The sequence below is a fragment of the Carassius auratus genome, chromosome 30, assembly GCF_003368295.1.
Source record: "Carassius auratus strain Wakin chromosome 30, ASM336829v1, whole genome shotgun sequence".
Classification (NCBI taxonomy): domain Eukaryota; kingdom Metazoa; phylum Chordata; class Actinopteri; order Cypriniformes; family Cyprinidae; genus Carassius; species Carassius auratus.
This window is the reverse complement of record NC_039272.1, coordinates 15,722,122-15,743,190: the sequence shown is the minus strand read 5'-3', so window position 1 is coordinate 15,743,190 and position 21,069 is coordinate 15,722,122. Positions and strand designations below refer to the sequence as shown.

The following is a 21,069-nucleotide window of genomic DNA, read 5'->3' as shown; positions in this document are numbered from 1 at the left end:
AGCCTGGCCTCTTGATAAGCTCTGTTGACCTGCAGACTCTCATTCATGTTTTTCCACATTTGATTAGACAGATCTATGTACAATGTAAATAAAAGTAATTTCTTGCTAGGACATTATCCGTTATTCAAAGTCAGGGCACATCTTTTTTTATTTTGATGGAGCATGTATGATTTAGTTGTAGTTGGTTGACTCCTCATGGGTTCGGTTCAGGATTAGTTCCTGTCCTTAGTCATAAGATCTTAAATACATAAATTATTCATTTAAAATATTCATATTTTACATCATTTATAAAACGGGGCATTATTAGTTTTTTCACTAAAGTATATACGTTTTTTTGACCAATCCATGATTCTCAACATAGGTTTTTAATTTTATTTGCTCATTTGGCTGGTAAGCATGGGCAGTTAGTCAATTCTGGTATAAATATTGTAAAAAAATATATATAAACCATCATTAAACTGGTTATCAACACAGAATATCATTGTATTTCACAGTTTATATACTATACCTTAACAGAAAAAACATACTGCATTGTGTTTGTTTCTCTGTGTGCATACATGTTTTGCTATACTAGTGAGCCAGTTGTATTAAATAAATTTGCATACATAATTGTAGTTGTAACCTGACTCAAAAGATTCATACATCAATATAATGTTGGTTGCACTTTACTTTACTTTACTTATAGTGTTCTTATATATATTCAATACTGTTCCGCATCACATTGTCCAATCAATTAAATTTAAGCTTGTTTAAGAAGCACACAATGCAATGCGATGTCACTGACTGACAGATATAAGTAGAAATTAACAGATTTTGAGCCAATCTTTACTCTTTTGTACACACAAAATTGACCACATATTATTATTTTGATCACTGCTGAAAGAGGGGCATTTTTAGTTAATTTTGGACAAAGGGAAGGAGGCTTGAGCCCTCGTGCCTCGTTAGGGTTATGTTTATGTTTATGGTACGTTCAGGGCTAGTACTCGATACTCAGTTATTGTAATTACTATAACCAAGTACATAGTATTTCACATAAGCAACAGGACTGTAAAATAAAGTGCTACCATAACTTCAACATAAAGTTCCTATAGTAAGAAGAGTTTGGTTCCAAAACGCAATAAACACAACAGGGCCGGTCTTTGAGCAGTGTAAAATGAACAGTTTAGGTCAGTGACTCTCAAACACATACCTGGTTCAATATTGTATATTTAAATATATATGGGTTGTTGAGATAAAACTGACTAAATCATTTACCAAATCAGTGCCACATTGACAATTGTGAGTTCAAGTTTGCTGGTGGCTTTGCAAGCAAATGCTGAGCTAAAGATGGAGATGATGAACTGCAGAATGCCAGCAATATTCCAAGGATTCCCTTGGAAAAAATGTAATAAAAAATCAATATGCCCATATATAATGTTTTTACACATTTTGTTTTTGTAAATATATACAAATCTGCAAAACACTCAAAAAACGTTAGGAGAGAGATATGTTTAACACTGTGTCTAATCAATTTTCCTTTTAGTTACAATGTTTAATTGTTTTGAACTTGAGGATACCAGTTCTGTAGCAGTCTGTGATCGTCATCATCTGATTCTCCTTTTCATGGGGCCAGTCTAGCACATTCACTAAAACCATGCAGTTGTAGTATTTGCAGAATGAGCCCTGCCATTGTCTTGATCTAATAACCGTGGACTTCCCATGAAACATCTCATCTTGATAGCAGTATATGCCTCTGTACAATGCTCCTGAATGTCTGGATGGGGCCTTTGGTCTTTGGGACTGAGAACTCAACATCCATTTTTCCCCAAAACAAGTTGAAATGTGGACTCATGTGACCACTGCACACATTTCCATTGTCTTTTTAACTATCTGAGATGACCTCTGGCCCAGAGAAACCTGCAATATTTGAAACCTGGATTACGTGAGATTTGGGAATTAAACTGAATAAAGAGAGAGAGCACCGCTCCAATGCTTGGGGGTCAGGACGGACTAAGCGGTGTTGTGATAAAGGCCTGCTTCAGCTTCTCAAAGGCCTCAGTGGCAGCAGAAGACCAGGACTGAGACTTGGGCTTTCCAGGGAACAGGGAGGTTAGTGGACTGAAGATGAAACAGCGATCAAAGTTAGCAAATCTTAGGAAGAACTGGAGTTCTTTCACAGTGGTGGGAGTTGGCCAGTTGTGGATGGGATCCACCTTCCTCTTGTACATGAAGATGCCATGTTGACTGATGTTGAAGATGAGAAACAGGATTTTGGACTGATGTAACTGATAATTCTCTGCATTGAGGTCTAGGTAGAACTCAGTTTTTATTGAGGACCTGGAGAACCCTAACTCTTATAAAAATAAATAGTTATGTCTGATAACACTGTTCTCAGTAACTAGGGAATACGCAGCCCAGATTTTTGTATATAGAGCCCGGAGCATTGGGAAGCAATTTATTCTGCGGCACCCGGGAGCAGTTGGGGGTTCAGTGCCTTTCTCAAGGGCACCTCAGTCGTGGTATTGAGAGTGGAGAGAGCACTGTACATTCACTCACTGTACATTCACTCCCCCCACCTATAATTCCTGCCGGCCTGAGACTTGAACTCGCAACCTTAGGATTACAAGTTCTAATCTCTAACCAGTAGGCCCAGATGAATTGAAAACAAAATCTAAATTGTGAATATTGTTTAGTAACTTAACATGAAATCCCTTCAAAATACCAAAGAATAAAGAAGAAAAACGCTAAATGGTTTCTAGTCTGTTTTGACCACAAATAACATGACTGTGACTCCCAAATGAATAATAGATTAGAATAGAATAATTATGATGATGATGATGAGGATAAAAAAAAAACTGGCTTGAGTTTTCAGAAGCAACAATATGAGTCATTAGTTCCTTGCAACTTTTGGACATTAGGATCTCTTCTTTGTGACTATGGAAATCCCTGGAAAGTAATAGACACAATATGTTAGTAAACAAGAGATTCAGACTCATTTTCAGTTTTAAAATTGTTATTATTTACAACATTTGATGGGGGGGGGGTGCGGGTAATGGGTGCTTGACTGATTGCACAGACACTATTTGATGAGAGGTAAACTGGATGATGACATCACAGAATCATCAATGAATTGACTTTAACTGAAAGAAAAAAATGACTTTTCTATTGTCCTCTTGCATGTATTGACAAACTATTTTCCTGTTTGACACTGCAAAGCTGCTTTGACACAATCTGTATTGTACAACGTGTTATATAAATAAAGGAGACTGGACTTGACTAATAAGCTGCACACACCATAACTGTTTTTATAGGCTATATGTGAAGATTAACTAGGAAAAGCCCATTGTCACACTCTTCACCAGTCTAGTTGAATAAAAAAGGCTGTAGTTTACAATAAAGTATGCTGTTGTTTTTAATTAGAAGTAAATAAGTTATATGTAGCATAACTTCATTTCAACAATACAAGTTTAAAGATAGTTCCCTGTAAATTGAACTAAACTATTGAAGACTATTATTTTACAGTAGTCGACTTATTATATTATTATTAGCCTACTATAATATGTAGCAGAATACAGTTTACATTGGACCATATTATGGTCACTTTATAATTCCTCTTCATAGAGCTAGCATTGCATTGTAGTTGTGTGGCTTGTTAAATGTAAATTAAAATATATGCATGGATCAATCTTACTGCATTTAATTATTTAGTTATTCTCCATTCAAATTAATCACCATTACACCACTAAAAATAATTTACCTGGTTAAGTGCCACATTGACCACTGTAGAGTCAGTGTTGCAGGTGGCTTTGCAGGCAAATCCTGAGATTAAAATGGAGATGATAAACTGAAGGATGGAGAACACCAGCAATATTCCAGTGATCCACATATTAAAGTTCTAAAAAACATAAATAAAAAAGGGGATTCAACATACACATATGAAAACAGTTTAACAAATAATATCTCTGCAAATATTCTGAGTGAATTTCTTAATATTATTAGATTTTAAGGAGGCATCATATGGCTTCAAACTCTTGGAACTTATCTAGTGCACAAGACAGACTATTATTTATTTTAATTGTTTTATTCTTTATCTGTGCTTTATCTTTATTAGTATCTATATCTGTATTAGTAAAATTAGTAAATAATGACACAGGCCCACCCACTCTGATGAAAGGCCCCCCAACTTCAGTTTATTATACACATAATATTTGTTAGCCTAAATAATTATTGTTTAACCTATTTTAACACAATTAGAGAACTATTATAAAATCTCAAACAACTAAAATAAGTAAAATGTGTTTTTGCATAATTATTGATGAGTTTGATTGACATATTAGCCAATAGTTATCCAGACTGTTTCGGGCATGTCGTGCATGTAAATTCACATATCCATGAACATCCCCCCTCTTTGGACTGAGAAAGACGGGCGGACATAAGTTTAGCATGTATTATAGTCTTAATCATACAACTGCCTGCTGTTGCTTCTGCTTGCTTTTAGATGGAAAAGTTGCCCATAACCTCTGTTTTATAATGTACCCAATCACAGACATGTTTGTTGATATTTAAAACGCAATGCCAAATCAGAGATGTTAGTTTGGAATCCACTGCTCCAGTCACCGCTTTTTGTCCAGTGTTGAGTTATATCATGCTCGTAACTTTTTTCTAACAAAGACTTGAAAGTTTGTTTTAGTTTTTTTTTTTTTTTTTTTTTTTTTTGTAACTTTGTTAGATCGTGATGAATGAGTGAATGAGTTTCTGATCAATTGTGTGTGTGTGTGTCAAGTCAAGTCAAGTCACGTTTATTTATATAGCGCTTTAAACAAAATACATTGCGTCAAAGCACTGAACAACATTCATTAGGAAAACAGTGTCTCAATAATGCAAAATGATAGTTAAAGGCAGTTCATCATTGAATTCAGGTATGTCATCTCTGTTCAGTTAGTGTCTGTGCATTTATTTGCAATCAAGTCAACGATATCGCTGTAGATGAAGTGACCCCAACTAAGCAAGCCAGATGCGACAGCGGCAAGGAACCGAAACTCATCGGTGACAGAATGAAGAAAAAACCTTGGGAGAAACCAGGCTCAGTTGGGGGGCCAGTTCTCCTCTGACCAGACGAAACCAGTAGTTCAATTCCAGAATCATCTGTTTCCTGTGGTCTTGTCCTGGTGGTCCTCTGAGACAAGGTCTTGACAGGGGATCTGTATCTGGGGCTCTAGTTGTCCTGGTCTCCGCTGTCTTTCAGGGATGTAGAGGTCCTTTCTAGGTGCTGATTCACCATCTGGTCTGGATACGTACTGGATGTGGGTGTGCAAAAGGCTCTGTCGTCTCTAAGTCCCGGATGATTCTGACCAATCAGAGAGTTCAGCGCAGCTGCAATGGCATCACGTGAGGTAGAGCTGAATCACAGGTTAGAGATGCATCGCACGTGAGCGCACATGGAGAGTTTGGCAGCTGTATTCTAGTTCAGAGATACTTTAAGATATTGACTTCGAATTATACTGGGTTACAGTGTGCGTACATGTGAAAAACCACAAATGTGTGTACCCACAAAGTCTTCAGTAAATCAAACATCAACCAACTACATTGTGTACTTCTCTTCAATTAAGAAATCATCTCACTCAGCCCTGACAGAGTGTTTCACACCCCCATAATTAATACACCAACGAACCCCTACATTTCAATTTACTTTATTAACAAATAACTGTTACACTTTACAGTAAGGTTCAATTAGTTAATGTTAGTTAATGTATGTAAGTGTATGTAAGTGTAATGTAAGTGTATTACTTATTGCAATGCACTACCTAAATAATGTATTTCAAGCGTTTACATGAAAAATGAACCCCAAACCCCTGATTCGGACCCCCTCCCCAGTCATGTGTCCTGGTCCTGGACCTTGAATAAAGATTAGGCTAGCTTACTCCTCATTGAAAATGTTTTTAAAAAGGTTTTTTTATTCAAAGAATTATAGGCCACGGCCGCCAACTGTATAAACCCTGGCCACCCCTGTGGCCACCCCAGGATGATTTGCAGTGGGTATTTAAATGCAGAATGTAAATTCACAAGAAAAGTGAAAGAAGTGAAAAAAAAAAATACAAATGCAGCACGTGCTGCAGCAACCAAAAAGACTGCAGATTGGTGCCACCAGAATAGCTTCCCTACACCCTCGCCTTGCCTCATCCAAGCAAAACAGAATGAAAAAGCTTTATTACACGCACCAACTTTCAAAAAAGAAACTTTCTTCTCTCTTAATTTGTTTATTTAAAACAAAAATAATAATCCCACTAGCCTATGTTCGGGCCACAAAAGAAATATTAAGTGAGCAAATTAAAACATTTAGCAATATAGGCTACTATTCAGCATACGAAGTTGATTTGTCTCTCGTAATTTCTCAGAGATTATTTGCCGTTAATGCTGCATCAGAAAACGAATGCACCATCAGTTTTTACTTTCATTAGTGAATCGACTGAGGTTCACCACATAGGCCTAACTCTTGTTCAAAGTTTGCACATTGGTTGTGTGATATCCTGGCTCACCTTCCTAGTTTAAAACAAATATTTAAAATATTGTGACGTATAACCAGCACCTCCATCCCACCCACCTACCCTTAAGTTTGTGGTTGGGGGGCGCAGATTTGCGTTAAGCAATGTTAGTTAGTGCCCGCTCACTTTTGCCCAGGCATGCCCAAAAATAAAAATTCTGGCTATACACCACTGTAGTATAGTGTTGCAAATTGTAAATTTAGTAGACCTACCGGAATACGTCTTCTGTAGGGCGGTGAAATGAGTATCTCTATGCTCATCAGAATAATGGCAATCACTGCAGTTATGGAACTGATCACATTCATTCCAAGAGAGGCTTTCACCTACAGGAAGAAAGGTTGATTATTAAAATGTGACATATAGTTATAATGATGTTGTACACATGTAAAATGGCTTGAAAAGTTTTTAATTACGCAAACTGAAAATGAGCCTGATGAGATGAAAATTAGATAATCTTTTAGTCCACATCCTGTTAGTGGTAAAAATTGTATCGTGTCTCAGACTACTGTGGTAAAAGTGTGTTCATCATGGAAAGTTTTGTGGTTGCATGCTATTTTGTTTACACAAAATTACTAGGGTGGCTAAAATCTCCCTTAAGATTTTAGTTTGTTTGCCAGTTTTTTTTTTATTGCTCATCCCAAAATATACAGTATGTTGATCAAAAAAATATTTTATTTTTTTCTTGAATACTTTTTCTTGACAACTGAGCTAAGCATTAAACCTACAAATCTTGTTAATTTTAAAAATCACTTTTACACACAAATAATAACAATCAAAAGTAAATATTTATTAAAAACAAGAGAAAAGACAAAAAAACATGCATGTAAAAAGAAATGCAGAAAAGCATGGCATTAACAGCTACAGAGTTCATAAATAAAGCACTGAACATTTGTTGAATATAACTTTTAAGATCAAATTGGCCTTTGTTACATTTTTTATATTTTATAAAAATTTATGAAAACACAATTACACAATAAATGTACAATTAGTTAAGTTCTTAACCAACTATTCTAGCATGAAGTACACAAATAAACCACAACATTAAAATTGATATTATAACATTTAACAAACGTTTCTGTGAAAGAATGTGAGCATGTGTATGAATGAAAGCGTGCCAACTCCATTTCTACTTAACAACACAGAACAAGCATTTAACATTGTTTTTACAAATTATACAATTACAGTTTTTTTCATAGTCCATGAAAACAGATCATGCATCACTGTCAACTTTCATGATCTCTTTAGCAAAATTGATGTAATCATGAAGAAGCCCCATCAGCACATGTGACATCTTCTACATCATCCAGGACAGCGTCCTCCTTTTAAAACCACTGCTGCATCAGTTTAGGGGAAAGAAGATTCTCCTCTCTGACCAGCATTCATCCCAGTCACGGCCTGCTCTTCATCAGTGGCCTAAAAAGAGAAACACATTTGAACAAAGAAAACATTTAAAGAGCCAGTAAGATGAAAATTTTAAGCTTCCTATCACTGTTTATAAGTCCTGTACATTAGGTTTAAATCCATCCAAGGTTAAAAAACATTGTCATTTTGTCAAAATATAATTTTAAAATTACCTCAATTCTCACAGATCCCCAAAAGGTTCGCGCGAAGCTGTTCAAAAGATTCAGTTTCCTAAAACCCCACCTTTCGGTTGCATACTGTGTTCTGATTGGTCAACTAACATAGTCAGGTTAGATTGGTTGTTTCGCACACACCTCCACGGTAAACTATGCGTTAGCATCTGTTTGGGGTGAATTATGTCTTATTCCTTTCATCACGAAGCAAATAGTAAAATAAAAAAAACTTGAACAGTATCACTGCTTTTTCTTCTGTGTGGGTGTATTCAAACCGCACGCTTCAGTTTGAATCTGAATAGCGTGTTCAACGGGGGGGGGGGGGGGGTCGCATTAGATATAAGGAAGGGAGACATGAAAGACAGACATTGCGTTGTTTTCATATGGATTACTTTATCACAGAATATCTGTTTTCGGCAGCTCTTGTAGACATGTCAAGCTTTCTATAGATATCTCTCTCATGTCTCTTCGTTGAGTATTCACGGAGTTACACTTCATTTTAATGACGTGTTTGTACATGACGATCAGCACAAACAAAGGCTGCAGACAGCAAAACATACTGATAAGACGCTCGGGAGAAAACAGACACATAACTTCATAATCATACTTCGCGTTGTGATTCGGAGATGCTCGTCTGGTCTTGTTACGGCCCATTACCATTTCAAGGCTCGTGAATTCTAAGGACACAGGCCGAACATATAACAAAGAAGAATCACAACCCCTGATGTGAATTCCAAGACGTCTCTATTTAATTAAAGTTCAAAATCAAACATTCACGAATAATATTTATAATAAAGAAAACAATCCAATGGATGATAAAGAGAACAAACAGTTAACGGGTAGGAAAACTAAGAAAACAGTTCCCTAACTACACCTGCTCTCAGAGTAAAGTTCTTACCTGGCTACCGAAAAATAAAAACAGGTGAGTCTTCCGGACATCTGCTTCCCTCGCTCAGTTCTTACTAAATAAGCAACCGTGAACTAATAAATAAATACATACACCACCCGCAACTGAACAATAAGAAATATACTAAATATCAAAACACAACTTTATACGTTAAACCTAAGCTTAACATAAAACAAACAAAAACCGCCTCCAAGAGGCGATAAGAGACGCTGATGAATGGGAAGCGGAGAGAAAGAGAGCACCGCCATTGCCGTCTCGGAGCCTTTTATCCGGTATCCCCGATGACGTCATAATTCTCACATAAGAAATCCTCCCACAACGCCACCTACGGACTCAGAAATAATTAATTACACAGATACACATAACACCCTCACCCTTAAGTGAATAAATTGTAAAAGTAATCTTTCTTACCCGGTTCTTTTTTTAATCCTCTCTTTTTAACAAAAAGGGAGGAAAAACAATTTATTCCTATTAGACACGTGATAAAGCGTCAGCGATAACATTATCTTTACCACGAATGTGTCGAATCTCTAGGTCAAACGTCTGTAAAAACAAACTCCAACGCATCAAACGTTGGTTGTTGTTTTTCATTCGGGCCAGAAAGACTAATGGGTTATGATCGGTGTAAATAATCAACGGATACGAAACAGAACCCACATAGACATCGAAATGTTGGAGAGCAAGGACAAGAGCTAACGCCTCCTTCTCAATGGTGGAGTAACGTTGCTGATGTTTATTAAATTTCCGTGAAAAATAGCAAACGGGATGCTCAACACCAGTCTGATCTCGTTGGAGAAGTACAGCTCCAGCACCTGTGTCACTTGCATCGACAGCAAGCAAGAACGGAGAGGAAAAGTCAGGAGCAAAGAGAATAGGAGAATTAATCAGAAGCGCTTTAATCTTTTGAAAACTTGTTTGACACGGTTCTGTCCATTTAAATGGCACTTTTGGACTGAGGAGATCAGTTAAGGGAGAGGCGACAACGGAAAAATTTACACAAAAATTCCTGTAATACCCAACCATGCCCAAAAATCGACGCAACTCACGCCGCGTAGTGGGCACAGGAAAATGGGTAATAGCCTCCACCTTAGACTCGACAGGCCGAACTTGACCGCCCCCCACAATCTTTCCCAGGTAAGTCACCGTAGCTCGTCCGAACTCGCATTTCGCTAAATTGATTGTAAGATTCGCGTCAGACAGACGACTGAAAAGAACATGAAGCTGTTCTACATGTTCTGACCAGGATGCACTATAAATAACCAAGTCATCCAGATATGCTTCAATGTTGTGCATGCCGTCAATAACACGATTTACCAACCTTTGGAAAGTCGCCGGTGCGTTTCGTAGACCAAAAGCCATTACAGTGTAATGCAGGAAGTGATCCGGTGTTACAAACGCAGAGATTTCTTTTGCGCGATCCGACAGAGGCACCTGCCAGTAACCTTTCAAAAGATCGATTTTGGTGACGAAAGCAGCATTTCCAACACGAACCACACAATCCTCCATACGAGGCAGTGGGTAGCTATCTGGTTTAGCTACGGAATTAACACGTCGAAAGTCGGTACAAAAACGAAACAAGCCGTCTGACTTTTTAACCAGCAAACAGGGTGAACTCCAAGGGCTAAAACTTGGCTCAGCGATGTTATTTTCGAGCATGAAAGTAACTTCTTTTTTCAACTGAGCTCGCTTCTCAGGATTCACCCTATATGCATGCTGTTTTATAGGCCTTGAATCGCCAACATCAATATCATGCTCTACCAGCGAAGTACGTGAAGGAACGTCGGAGAACAGATTACCATATGTCTGAATTACACTAATCACGTCAGAGCGTTCGATAACAGTCAAATGAGAAAGAAAGGAGTCAAGCTTTTGAATTATCTCAGAATTTCTCAACCTTCCCGCCACCAACTCTGTAGAAGGAAAATCAACATCATCCTCCAGTGTGGTTAGGACGGCGGCACTATCAGAGGTATGCGAGAACAATAGACAAGGCAAAGGTTCAGCACTGGACAGCACCCCATCAGCAGGTAGATCAGCACTGGACAGCGCCTGCTCTTTGACCACCGGAGAATCTGTAGGTGAGACTATTAACACAGCTGACTTCGCTCTAGACAGATCTGGCTGTCTCTCAAAGTACGGTTTAAGCATGTTAATATGACACAGACGAGTTTTTTTCTTTCTATCTGAGGTCATTATCACATAATCAAGCTCACTCACCTTCTCCTTCACCTGGTAAGGACCATGATAACGAGCCTGCAGTGCAGATCCAGGTACTGGCAACAGCACTAGCACTTTATCACCAGGTGAAAAACTACGAAGTTTAGCACCACGATCGAAACGTGTTTTCATTCGGTGTTGTGACATCTTCAAATTTTCTTTGGCTAACTCACATGCACGGTGCAGTTTCAAACGAAACTCTGAAACATAATCAAGAACATTGTTTGTTCTCCGATCATTAGTCCAATGATCCTTGATTAGCTTTAGTGGTCCACGAACAGTATGACCAAACACTAACTCGGCCGGACTAAAACCTAACGATTCCTGTACTACCTCCCTCACTGCAAACATTACCATAGGCACTCCTTCATCCCAGTCTTTCTGGAACTCTAGACAAAACGCACGAAGCATTGATTTTAAAGTCTGGTGGAACCGTTCGAGTGCCCCTTGGCTTTCTGGATGGTAACAACTTGACGTGCAGTGTTTGATGTGTAGCTGATCTAGAGCCTGTTTAAACACACGCAACATGAAATTCGTACCTTGGTCGGATTGAATAGTACGCGGAAGACCAAACAGTGAGAAAAACTTGAGAAGTGATTTTACGATCACCGGTGCAGTAATTTTCCGCAAAGGAATTGCCTCCGGAAAACGCGTAGATGTACACATTATTGTCAATAAGTACTGGTTACCAGACTTCGTTCGAGGCAAGGGACCGACACAGTCAACAATCACACGCTCAAATGGTTCACCAATGGCTGGAATTGGATATAACGGAGCAGGTGGAATATTTTGATTCGGTTTCCCAATCTTTTGACACACATGACAACTTCGGCAATAACTTGCTACATCTTTTTTTAAGCCAGGCCAGAAAAAATGTCGGATCACGCGATCATACGTTTTGTTTACTCCTAAATGACCGGCGAACGGACCGTCATGCGCAAGTCTCAAGATTTCAGGACGATATGAGGAAGGAACTACTACCTGTTTAACAATCTGCCATTCGTCAGCAGCAGCAGCATTTGATGGTCTCCACTTCCTCATCAACACACCATCTTCAACAAAGTATCCTTGCGATACACACTCGAGTTGCTCAACAGGAACAACAGCTTCAAAGAGGGATGACATTTTCTCATCTTTCCTCTGTTCAACAATAAGCTGCTCGCGTGACAGAGACAATTTATCAAGCTCCATGAAATGTTCATCTCGTTTCTTGATGGCGATGTCTAAACCATCAACAGAGTTTGAACACGTCCTTTCACCAAAATCTGAATTCGAGAGGAACGTATTATTCAAATCAAATTCCCACTCACCTTCTGATTTATCAAAGCTTTTATCTTTAAGTCTCTGTGAAATAGCGCGGGTCACAGCACACGAAGGAAATACCTCTGGATATTTCTGAGCCAATTCATCAGGAGTATCACAGGACAGAGGAACATTTGTTACCTCAGGGCTGGCAAAAACTTTTCCTCCCGCCAAGTCATTCCCCAAAATAAATGTGACATCACGAACGGGAAGACACGGACGCACTCCAACAACAACGCGGCCGGTAACAAGGGAGGTCTCAATTTCAATTCTGTGCAAAGGCACATTCACAAAGCCCATCTCAAATCCCTGTACCAAGACACTTAAACCAATAGAGCTCTCATTTGACAAGGGTAATATTCCTTCTAGAATAAAACTCTGAGCCGCTCCTGTGTCACGAAGTACCCTGACTGGTTTTCGCGAATTTGCATTACCAACCAAAGACACAAATCCGTCCATTATGAACGGGACATACCCCTGTTTTTCACACATGTCAGCCTGTAAAGCTAACGACTCCAGTCCTTCTTAATGTGGCGAGGACATCAATAAACCTACCGGTTTAGGGACACTATTTTTCTTTTTGAGTGCTTTGCACTCAGCAATAAGGTGTCCATGTTTCTTGCAATAGAAACAAACGGGTGAGGACACGGATTTGATCGTATTCTCCGCCACTTTATCCTCACGCGGAGCACGATCCAAGATGCGCTTTACCCGTCGACTGTTGCTACCAGGATTTTGTGCAGTACCAAACACAGTCTTATGTGTAAGCACATATTCATCCGCTAGAGCAGCAGCGGCAGAACATTTGAGAACTTTCTGCTCATTTAGATACGTTTCAACGCGTTCTGGTAAACAGTTTTTAAATTCTTCTAAAAGAATCAGTTCACGTAGCTCTTCATACGTTTTTACTTTCATAGAAGCACACCACCGATCAAACATTGACTCTTTCTCACGAACGAATTCAACGTAGGTCTCATCAGTTTTTCGATGATTACGAAACTTTTGGCGATAAGCCTCCGGAACCAATTCATAAATTCGAAGAACAGCAGCTTTTACTTCCTCATAATCGAGAGACTCCTCCACGGACAAAGAAGAATAAGCTTCCTGGGCTTTCCCCACAAGAACACACTGCAACAACATGGGCCAAAATGTTTTCGGCCACTTAAGATTGATGGCAACCCGTTCAAAAAGAGCAAAAAACTTGTCTACCTCTTTTTCTCGAAAAGGAGGAACCATACGAATATTGCGACCCACATCGAAATCCGAAACATCCGCGGCACCCCTTTCACGAGCTTTCAGCTCGATTTCCTTGAGGCGGCAAGCTTGTTCCATCTCAAGCCGTTTCAACTCAAGTTCATGCCTCTCACGCTCTCTTCGTCTCTCTTTCTCACGCTCCCATTCTTCCCTTTCTTTTAACAACTCTCTATCGTGCTCTTTAGCTTGCAACTCCAACTTTTTGACTTGTAAAGCAAGATCTAAACTAACCTCATCCGCTTCAGGATAATCAACCAGCTTTTCCTCCTCACCAAAGTCGCCCTGTTTATGCAACGAATCCACAAGCAACACCTGAAGTTCCCGTTTGGACTGCGTATTACGAAAACCAACCTTATAATGTGCAGCAATCTTCATAAGATCAACCCTATTAATTTGGAACAACTCAGCTTGCGTCGGATTTGCAATAAAATTCGTTAATTCAAACATGATTTATAAACGTCTCAGGTTAAAGAGAAAAACAATAAAGCACTACACAATCCAAAAAAAATGCCCATCAAAGTCTGTGATTCAACAAAGTTACAAAGTAACAAATTCAAGTGTGAACAGATCAAAAAGATCACACGAAGTCACACAAAATCCAGATCAATCCCTGGACGAGCGCCCAAATATGTTACGGCCCATTACCATTTCAAGGCTCGTGAATTCTAAGGACACAGGCCGAACATATAACAAAGAAGAATCACAACCCCTGATGTGAATTCCAAGACGTCTCTATTTAATTAAAGTTCAAAATCAAACATTCACGAATAATATTTATAATAAAGAAAACAATCCAATGGATGATAAAGAGAACAAACAGTTAACGGGTAGGAAAACTAAGAAAACAGTTCCCTAACTACACCTGCTCTCAGAGTAAAGTTCTTACCTGGCTACCGAAAAATAAAAACAGGTGAGTCTTCCGGACATCTGCTTCCCTCGCTCAGTTCTTACTAAATAAGCAACCGTGAACTAATAAATAAATACATACACCACCCGCAACTGAACAATAAGAAATATACTAAATATCAAAACACAACTTTATACGTTAAACCTAAGCTTAACATAAAACAAACAAAAACCGCCTCCAAGAGGCGATAAGAGACGCTGATGAATGGGAAGCGGAGAGAAAGAGAGCACCGCCATTGCCGTCTCGGAGCCTTTTATCCGGTATCCCCGATGACGTCATAATTCTCACATAAGAAATCCTCCCACAACGCCACCTACGGACTCAGAAATAATTAATTACACAGATACACATAACAGGTCTAAATAAAGTTGGTAATGAACAATCTTTTATGGCCAAACGCTTTGAAAATCCCGCTGTACTCACCAAGATTAGAATGACATATTTATCTGACTATGTGAAGTTAGATGTACAGGGCTCTAGGGATGTGATTTCTTTTGTGAGAACACGTGTGTACCGCTCTTCCTCTGAGGAGGTTTAGGCGGTCAGGGGCTGCTGGGCGGAGCAGTGCCAACCATGTTCCAGCCCCACGTGAATACTATTGGCCTGCTGTACATTAGACCCCTTCAGTGGTGGCTCAAGACCAAGGGGTTCTCCCTGAGGGGAAACCCACTTTGCATGCTAAATGTCACGCGGAACTGCCTACGTGCCTTGGATATGTGGAGGAAGCCTTGGTTCTTGTCCTAGGGCCCGGTGCTGGGAGCTCCTTGTCGCCGCAGTATGCTAGCGACGGACACGTCCCTCACCGGCTGGGGTGCGGTCATGAGTGGCCACCCTGTCCGTGGTCTGTGGAGTGGTCGTCATCTGACATGGCACATCAACTGCCTGGAGATGCTGGCCGTGCTTTGTGCACTTCGTTATTTTCTCCCAGACCTAAGAGGTCACCATGTGTTGGTGCGCACCGACAACACAGCGGTGGTCTCTTACATAAACCATCAAGGAGGTCTGCACTCACGCCGTTTATACAATTAGCGTACCAGATCCTTGTGTGGGCCCAGGACGAATTCCTCTCGCTCAGAGCAGTTCACATTCCTGGGCATCTTAATATGGGAGCATCCTGTTGAGGCAGGGGCCGAAGCCCGGGGAATGGCGGCTTCACACTGAGGTGATGAAGCAGAGTTGGAGATGTTGGCCAGACTCGGGTGGATCTGTTTGCGACTCGAGAGACATCGCACTGTCCCCTCTGGCTTTCTCTGACTCATCCAACTCCACCGGGGCTGGACGCCATGGTACAGACATGGCCGAGGCTTCATCTGTAAATTTTTCCCCTGATTGCTCTGCTCTCAGGAGTTCTGGAGAGAGTGCGCCGGCACAGAGTCCAGCTGCTGTTAGTAGCCCCGTTCCGGACGGGCCGGGTATGGTTCCTGGGCCTGATTTCTCTTTTTGATGGCACTCCATGGGAGGTTCCCATCAGGACAGATCTCCTCTCGCAGGCGGAGGGTGAGCCCCCGCATGGAGCTTAGAGGCTGTAGGTGTTGTCTCTGAGGAGGCACAACTCTTAGCTTCCGGTCTCTCAACCGAGGTTGTAAGACCGTTCTCCAATCCAGAGCTCCCTCAATGAGGAAACTGTATGCCTTGAAGTGGAAGCTTTTCACTTCTTGGTGCGGAGACTGCCAGCTCGACCCAGTTAACTGCCCGGATTTTACAGTGCTGGCGTTCCTGCAGGCTCTCCGCAGGGTTGACCCACTCCACCCTGAAGGTCTACGTGGCAGCTATGGTGGCCTACCACGCCCCTCTCGGTGGCCAGTCAGTGAGCAGAAACCCTCTGGTTACATGTTTCCTCCATGGTAGGCTGAGGCTGAGGCCTCCGGCCAGAAGAAGCTTATGCTAAGCGGTGATCAGGATGCTGTCCTAAGCCTCGAGTCCTCTGATCTCCCCTGTCCTGTGGGGTCAAGTCTCACTTCCTTCTAAAGTTTGGCATTGGACGGGTTGTCCCCGATTTCTGTCAGGCTCCTCTCCTTCTCTTGCTTTAGCTGTGCTCTTCCACACTAGGCAGAGATTGGAAAGTCTGGCGGCGTGGGCATTCTCGTTCCCCAAACGTTCTCGACGCATCTCGAGTTCCTGAAGAAGAAACGTCTAAGGTTACGTATGTAACCCTGGTTCCTCGAAGGAACGAGATGCTGCGTAATTTTTTGTGTGTGTGTGTGTGTGTGTGTGTGTGTGTGTGTGTGTGTGTGTGTGTGAACTTTACCTTTAAGAGGGAAGACCAAGAATGATGACCCCCCAAATCAGACAACTCCAAAGTTAGTTTGAGTTCTGCAATGAAAAACACAGACATCAATGGTTTTAATAAAGTGAGCATGTAAACACTGTTTTTGAATCAAAATGTGAAGTAAACAGAAAGGAGACAACAGAAACATTTATTTTCTAAAAATAACTTATAAAAAATAAAAATAACTGCTCTCCCATTTCCCTGGCTTTCAACATCTACAGAAACATTATTTTACTCTTAGTAAAAAAACAACAACTGATAACTGATAACATGAAATTATGAAGTTTACTTGCCTTAAACTATCTTTCCCTGTCTTCTAAAGCTGAGAAAATCACCTCCTCCTCACACAAGCAGACTTCTATGTCCTTAACTCCAAAGTTAGAGTTCTTCAATTAAAAAAGTGACATCAATGGTTTCAATAAAATATTAACATATAATCACACTGTTGTTGTATGAAAATGTGAAGTAAACAGGCAAGAAACAACAGAAACATACATTTTCTAAAAAATAACTCACATCATTCTCAAAAGAATGAAGTTATCTTGTCTCTGGATTTCAACATCTACAAAAACAAACATTATTTTAGTCTTAGTAAAAATAAAGATAACCTGATAGAATTCTAAAGTTTACTCTCCTTAAACCCATCTGTCCATCTTTCAGAAGAACACCGCCTCCTCCTCACACAGTCTGTGTGACTCCTCACACAAACAGCTTTTGTGTCTTTAACTCTCGGTGCAGACACAGTGAAGACACGGCTCAACAAGTCTGAAATATTACATGTAAAACATACTTTTAACAATTGCCATTTCAACAGCCTCAAAATAATCATGCTAGTCTTTATTACATAATGCGGTTTCATTTAGGAAACTAACGTACATTCAGTTTAACCACAAAAAATTCGATAACAAATTAACATATGTAACCGTAACCACAACCGCCCATTAACACCTCCAAATGTGCAGATATTGTAAAATATTTTGTAAATATGACATAAGACACTCACCGACGTTATATTAAAAGTACATCTTCCGTTCAGTAACGTTAAATGAGGCCGTTAAGACCTCCGTTTCAGAGGCGAAAACCACATCTGCATATTTTTCTATTTAATGTTAAGCTCTTTTGTTTCCACCTTTCATAACACCTTCCGCCTTCAATAAAACAGGGTAAACAATAAACGATAACTTTACATTTTGAAACTTTACTTACCATAATGTCTTTCACTCCTTGCTTCTTTCACGCTGAGAAAATGGCAGCTTTTCAAACTGAAGACGTATGATCTAAATGTGACATGCGTGCTCTCCTTCACGTCCGAGTTCCTAAACCAGCGCCGCTGGGTTATAATCCAGACCAGTTTTTCAGTTTGAAAAAACAAGCCAGCATTTTTTTGTGTAAAAGGCTGTTGTTCTTGTTATAGATTTAATTAAAAATTATGAAAATATAAAGGCAGCTAAAGCAATTTATATATATATATATATATATATATATATAGGAGAATTGTGATGATTTTGTTGCTGTTTGGTTTTTAAGAGTTTGACAATACAATCACAAAGTCCTTTTACCCCGTAGCCCCACTGTACCCTACTTTTCAGCATATTATAAATACATACCACACAGAGATGAAGTTTATTCTGCGCAGCAACAGACAGAGAGCCAGCACTGATGTACTGAGAAATATACACAGGACATGTTAAAATTCATTCTGGGAATTAGAATAAGAAGTTAAATAGCAAAGCCATGAAAAAGAAACTTACAATAAGGGATCCCCAGTAGGTGATGCCACTAAAAATAACAACTGGTATTTCATAGGTATTGTCACTAGAGGTGTATGCAATACCAACCAAGAAAATCACCACTCCAATCATTATCTGGACAGTCTAGACAGGGTAGATATGGGTTAAATGCTTATTTATTTATTATTTATCTTTTACCATTATGGCATATCATTAATGTTTAGAGGAAAAGATACAGTAATGTTTTATGCACTACAGTCTTAAAGCAATCAGAATGACACACATATATTCACTTCAGGGCATTTGAAAACACAGTTTTATTTTCTGTTCATTTTATCACACAAGACAATATGGCAATAAAATATGCCCAAAATCGTAATAATTGTAATTCAACATTACCCCCAGTGCCTTTGGTTGTGCTTTGAAAAATCCTTTAAGAGCTGTATTGTGATATGCTACTCTGGCCTGCTGTTCGTCATCACAAATAACATTATTTTGTTTCACCTGTGGATTTACTTGGATGATTACTGTAGCTTTGTCAGTTGACATTAACTTGCTGCTTTCCATTTTTTGGCAAAGTTTTCACCTGCAATCAAAAGGAAAGTTCAACAAAAAATGTATTCTGTCATTGTCTACTCTCTACTCTCTGTATGGGTTTCTTTTATCTGTTAACCACAAAATAATAATTCTTTGAAGAATGATGATAACCAAACCTTTGAGAGTAGCTACTATTAAAAAATACATATATAATATATATATATGAAAATCAATGGATACCAGCCAGTGACGGAGGCAGAGGAGGGTCCAGGGTGGCACTGGATACCTCTGACATCTGATCGGCCACCACGGTTGCCACCCCTATAATTACTGTGCTACTATTTCATTTTCTTTGTTTAATCGTACTGAAAGAAGCATTTATTTTAGCCGCGAAATCAATGATGTGAACGCGTCTGGTCTAGTGTTACGCATCGCGCTTCATCGCGTCTATTTCCAGCCTCTCGTGTACTTGCTCTTGCGACACGTTCATTTTCTTACAGAGTGGAAAACATCGCAGCGCAGCAAGGACACAGACAACGAGCTGGCAGACAGGACACAGCAGGAAACGAAGTCTCGGCATTCAAAATCTTCATTCAAATTTTATTAAGAATTTCAAACTATAAATATAGTTTTGGAGCTTTTTAGTAGCGTGACCATAATTATGCGCGCTCCCCCTTTGCCTCAAGTTCAAGCAAAGCAGGAGTGCTCCCCTTTCAAGGAAACTTTGAACTGTGTCCTCTAGGGGGCGCTATGGGGAACACCTCGCCGTGACCCGTGTCTGAAGCATACATTGAAAAAACACCAACTTGTTGGCCGGCGACAGCCTCTGACGTCACTACCGGCGTGACTATAAACAAGCACCAGGAACACAAGTCATTCTCTTCTTCATCTTCACTGACTGTTCTGTTTGATCATGATCATGATCATGATCATGATGTCGGCGTGCATCTGAAAGAACCGGTAAGAGCGATCTTTTTCTGTTTATCATGGCAACAACTAGCAAGTGTATAGACAATGTGTGCATCCGTGTCGGCATTATTTGACACCCAATGACACACACAATCTTTGCGTCATTTGTTTGGGTGAAGAGCACACACGCATCTTTGAGGAGGCAATCTGCGTGCATTGTGAGTGTTTTTTCAATTAAAAAAGCTTTTCTCTCATTCGTCTCTCTTCTGAGGGAAAAAAAGGCAGCCATCTGCTTCCCGCGGTTCAGGACCTGTCGCTGCTGAGGCACGGAAGAGAATGAGCTTGTGAGAATACAGGTGGATCTGTCTGAATGGTATAAAGAGGAATTTTCCCTTTCACGCTCGTAATGGCGGCAGACGAGAGAGAGCCTCGGGAGGATGGTGTTATATCTTTAACACTTTCTGATACTGAGGTTAGTGCTCTGCTGGGTTTTTACCCAGGAAAAGCAGGATATATTTGAGGATGGTGAAGAAGCTGAGGCTCAGCCTTATCAATTCTCCTACCCTGCGTATGTAAAGCTGTTGAAGGTTATTGATCGTGCCACGGCAAAGTAAAAAAAAGGGACTTTCCATTAGAGTGCGCTAACAAGGTAACACTGTGAGGCAAAAAAAAAAACTCGATGAGCGTTATCTTTTTGACCATAGCCCTCCAGCTCAGGTGAGCCTTCCATTTCATGATCATGATCTCCACGCAGAGATCAAAAAGAAAAGAAAGAGGCCGTTTTCTTCTTGCATCCATCGGTTTTGGCACGAAATAAATCTGCCAACATCGAGGTAATGCACGAAAACGGCCATGAGGGGATGCCCCCTCTAGAAAGATTTAAAAATATATATTTCTGCAGGGGAAACATCCTCTCTTAAGCTCCGTCCTTGCCATCTAAGC

The 21,069-nt window shown here is 40.0% G+C and overlaps 1 protein-coding gene across 1 annotated transcript; it reads right to left on the bottom strand.

Moving 5' to 3' along the window:
• Positions 1-1,979: 1,979 nt before the first annotated feature.
• On the bottom strand, positions 1,980-19,248 carry LOC113049962 (uncharacterized). Its single transcript, XM_026212695.1, has 6 exons — positions 19,081-19,248; positions 18,703-18,825; positions 18,559-18,615; positions 6,734-6,844; positions 3,737-3,874; positions 1,980-2,330 (listed from the first exon to the last, which is right to left on the bottom strand). Exons 1-6 carry the CDS (start codon positions 19,246-19,248, stop codon positions 1,980-1,982), a joined length of 948 nt encoding a protein of 315 aa, XP_026068480.1.
• Positions 19,249-21,069: the final 1,821 nt, after the last annotated feature.

Coding starts and splice junctions, on each gene's coding strand:
- LOC113049962 (XM_026212695.1), bottom strand. CDS start 19,248: ATGGAAAGCAGCAAGTTAATGTCAACTGACAAAGCTACAGTAATCATC. Junction 3,875..6,733: donor CCTACAGAAGACGTATTCCG/GTAGGTCTACTA, acceptor TATGTTTTTTAG/AACTTTAATATGTGGATCAC. Junction 2,331..3,736: donor TCAATGTGGCACTTAACCAG/GTAAATTATTTT, acceptor TTTTTATAAGAG/TTAGGGTTCTCCAGGTCCTC.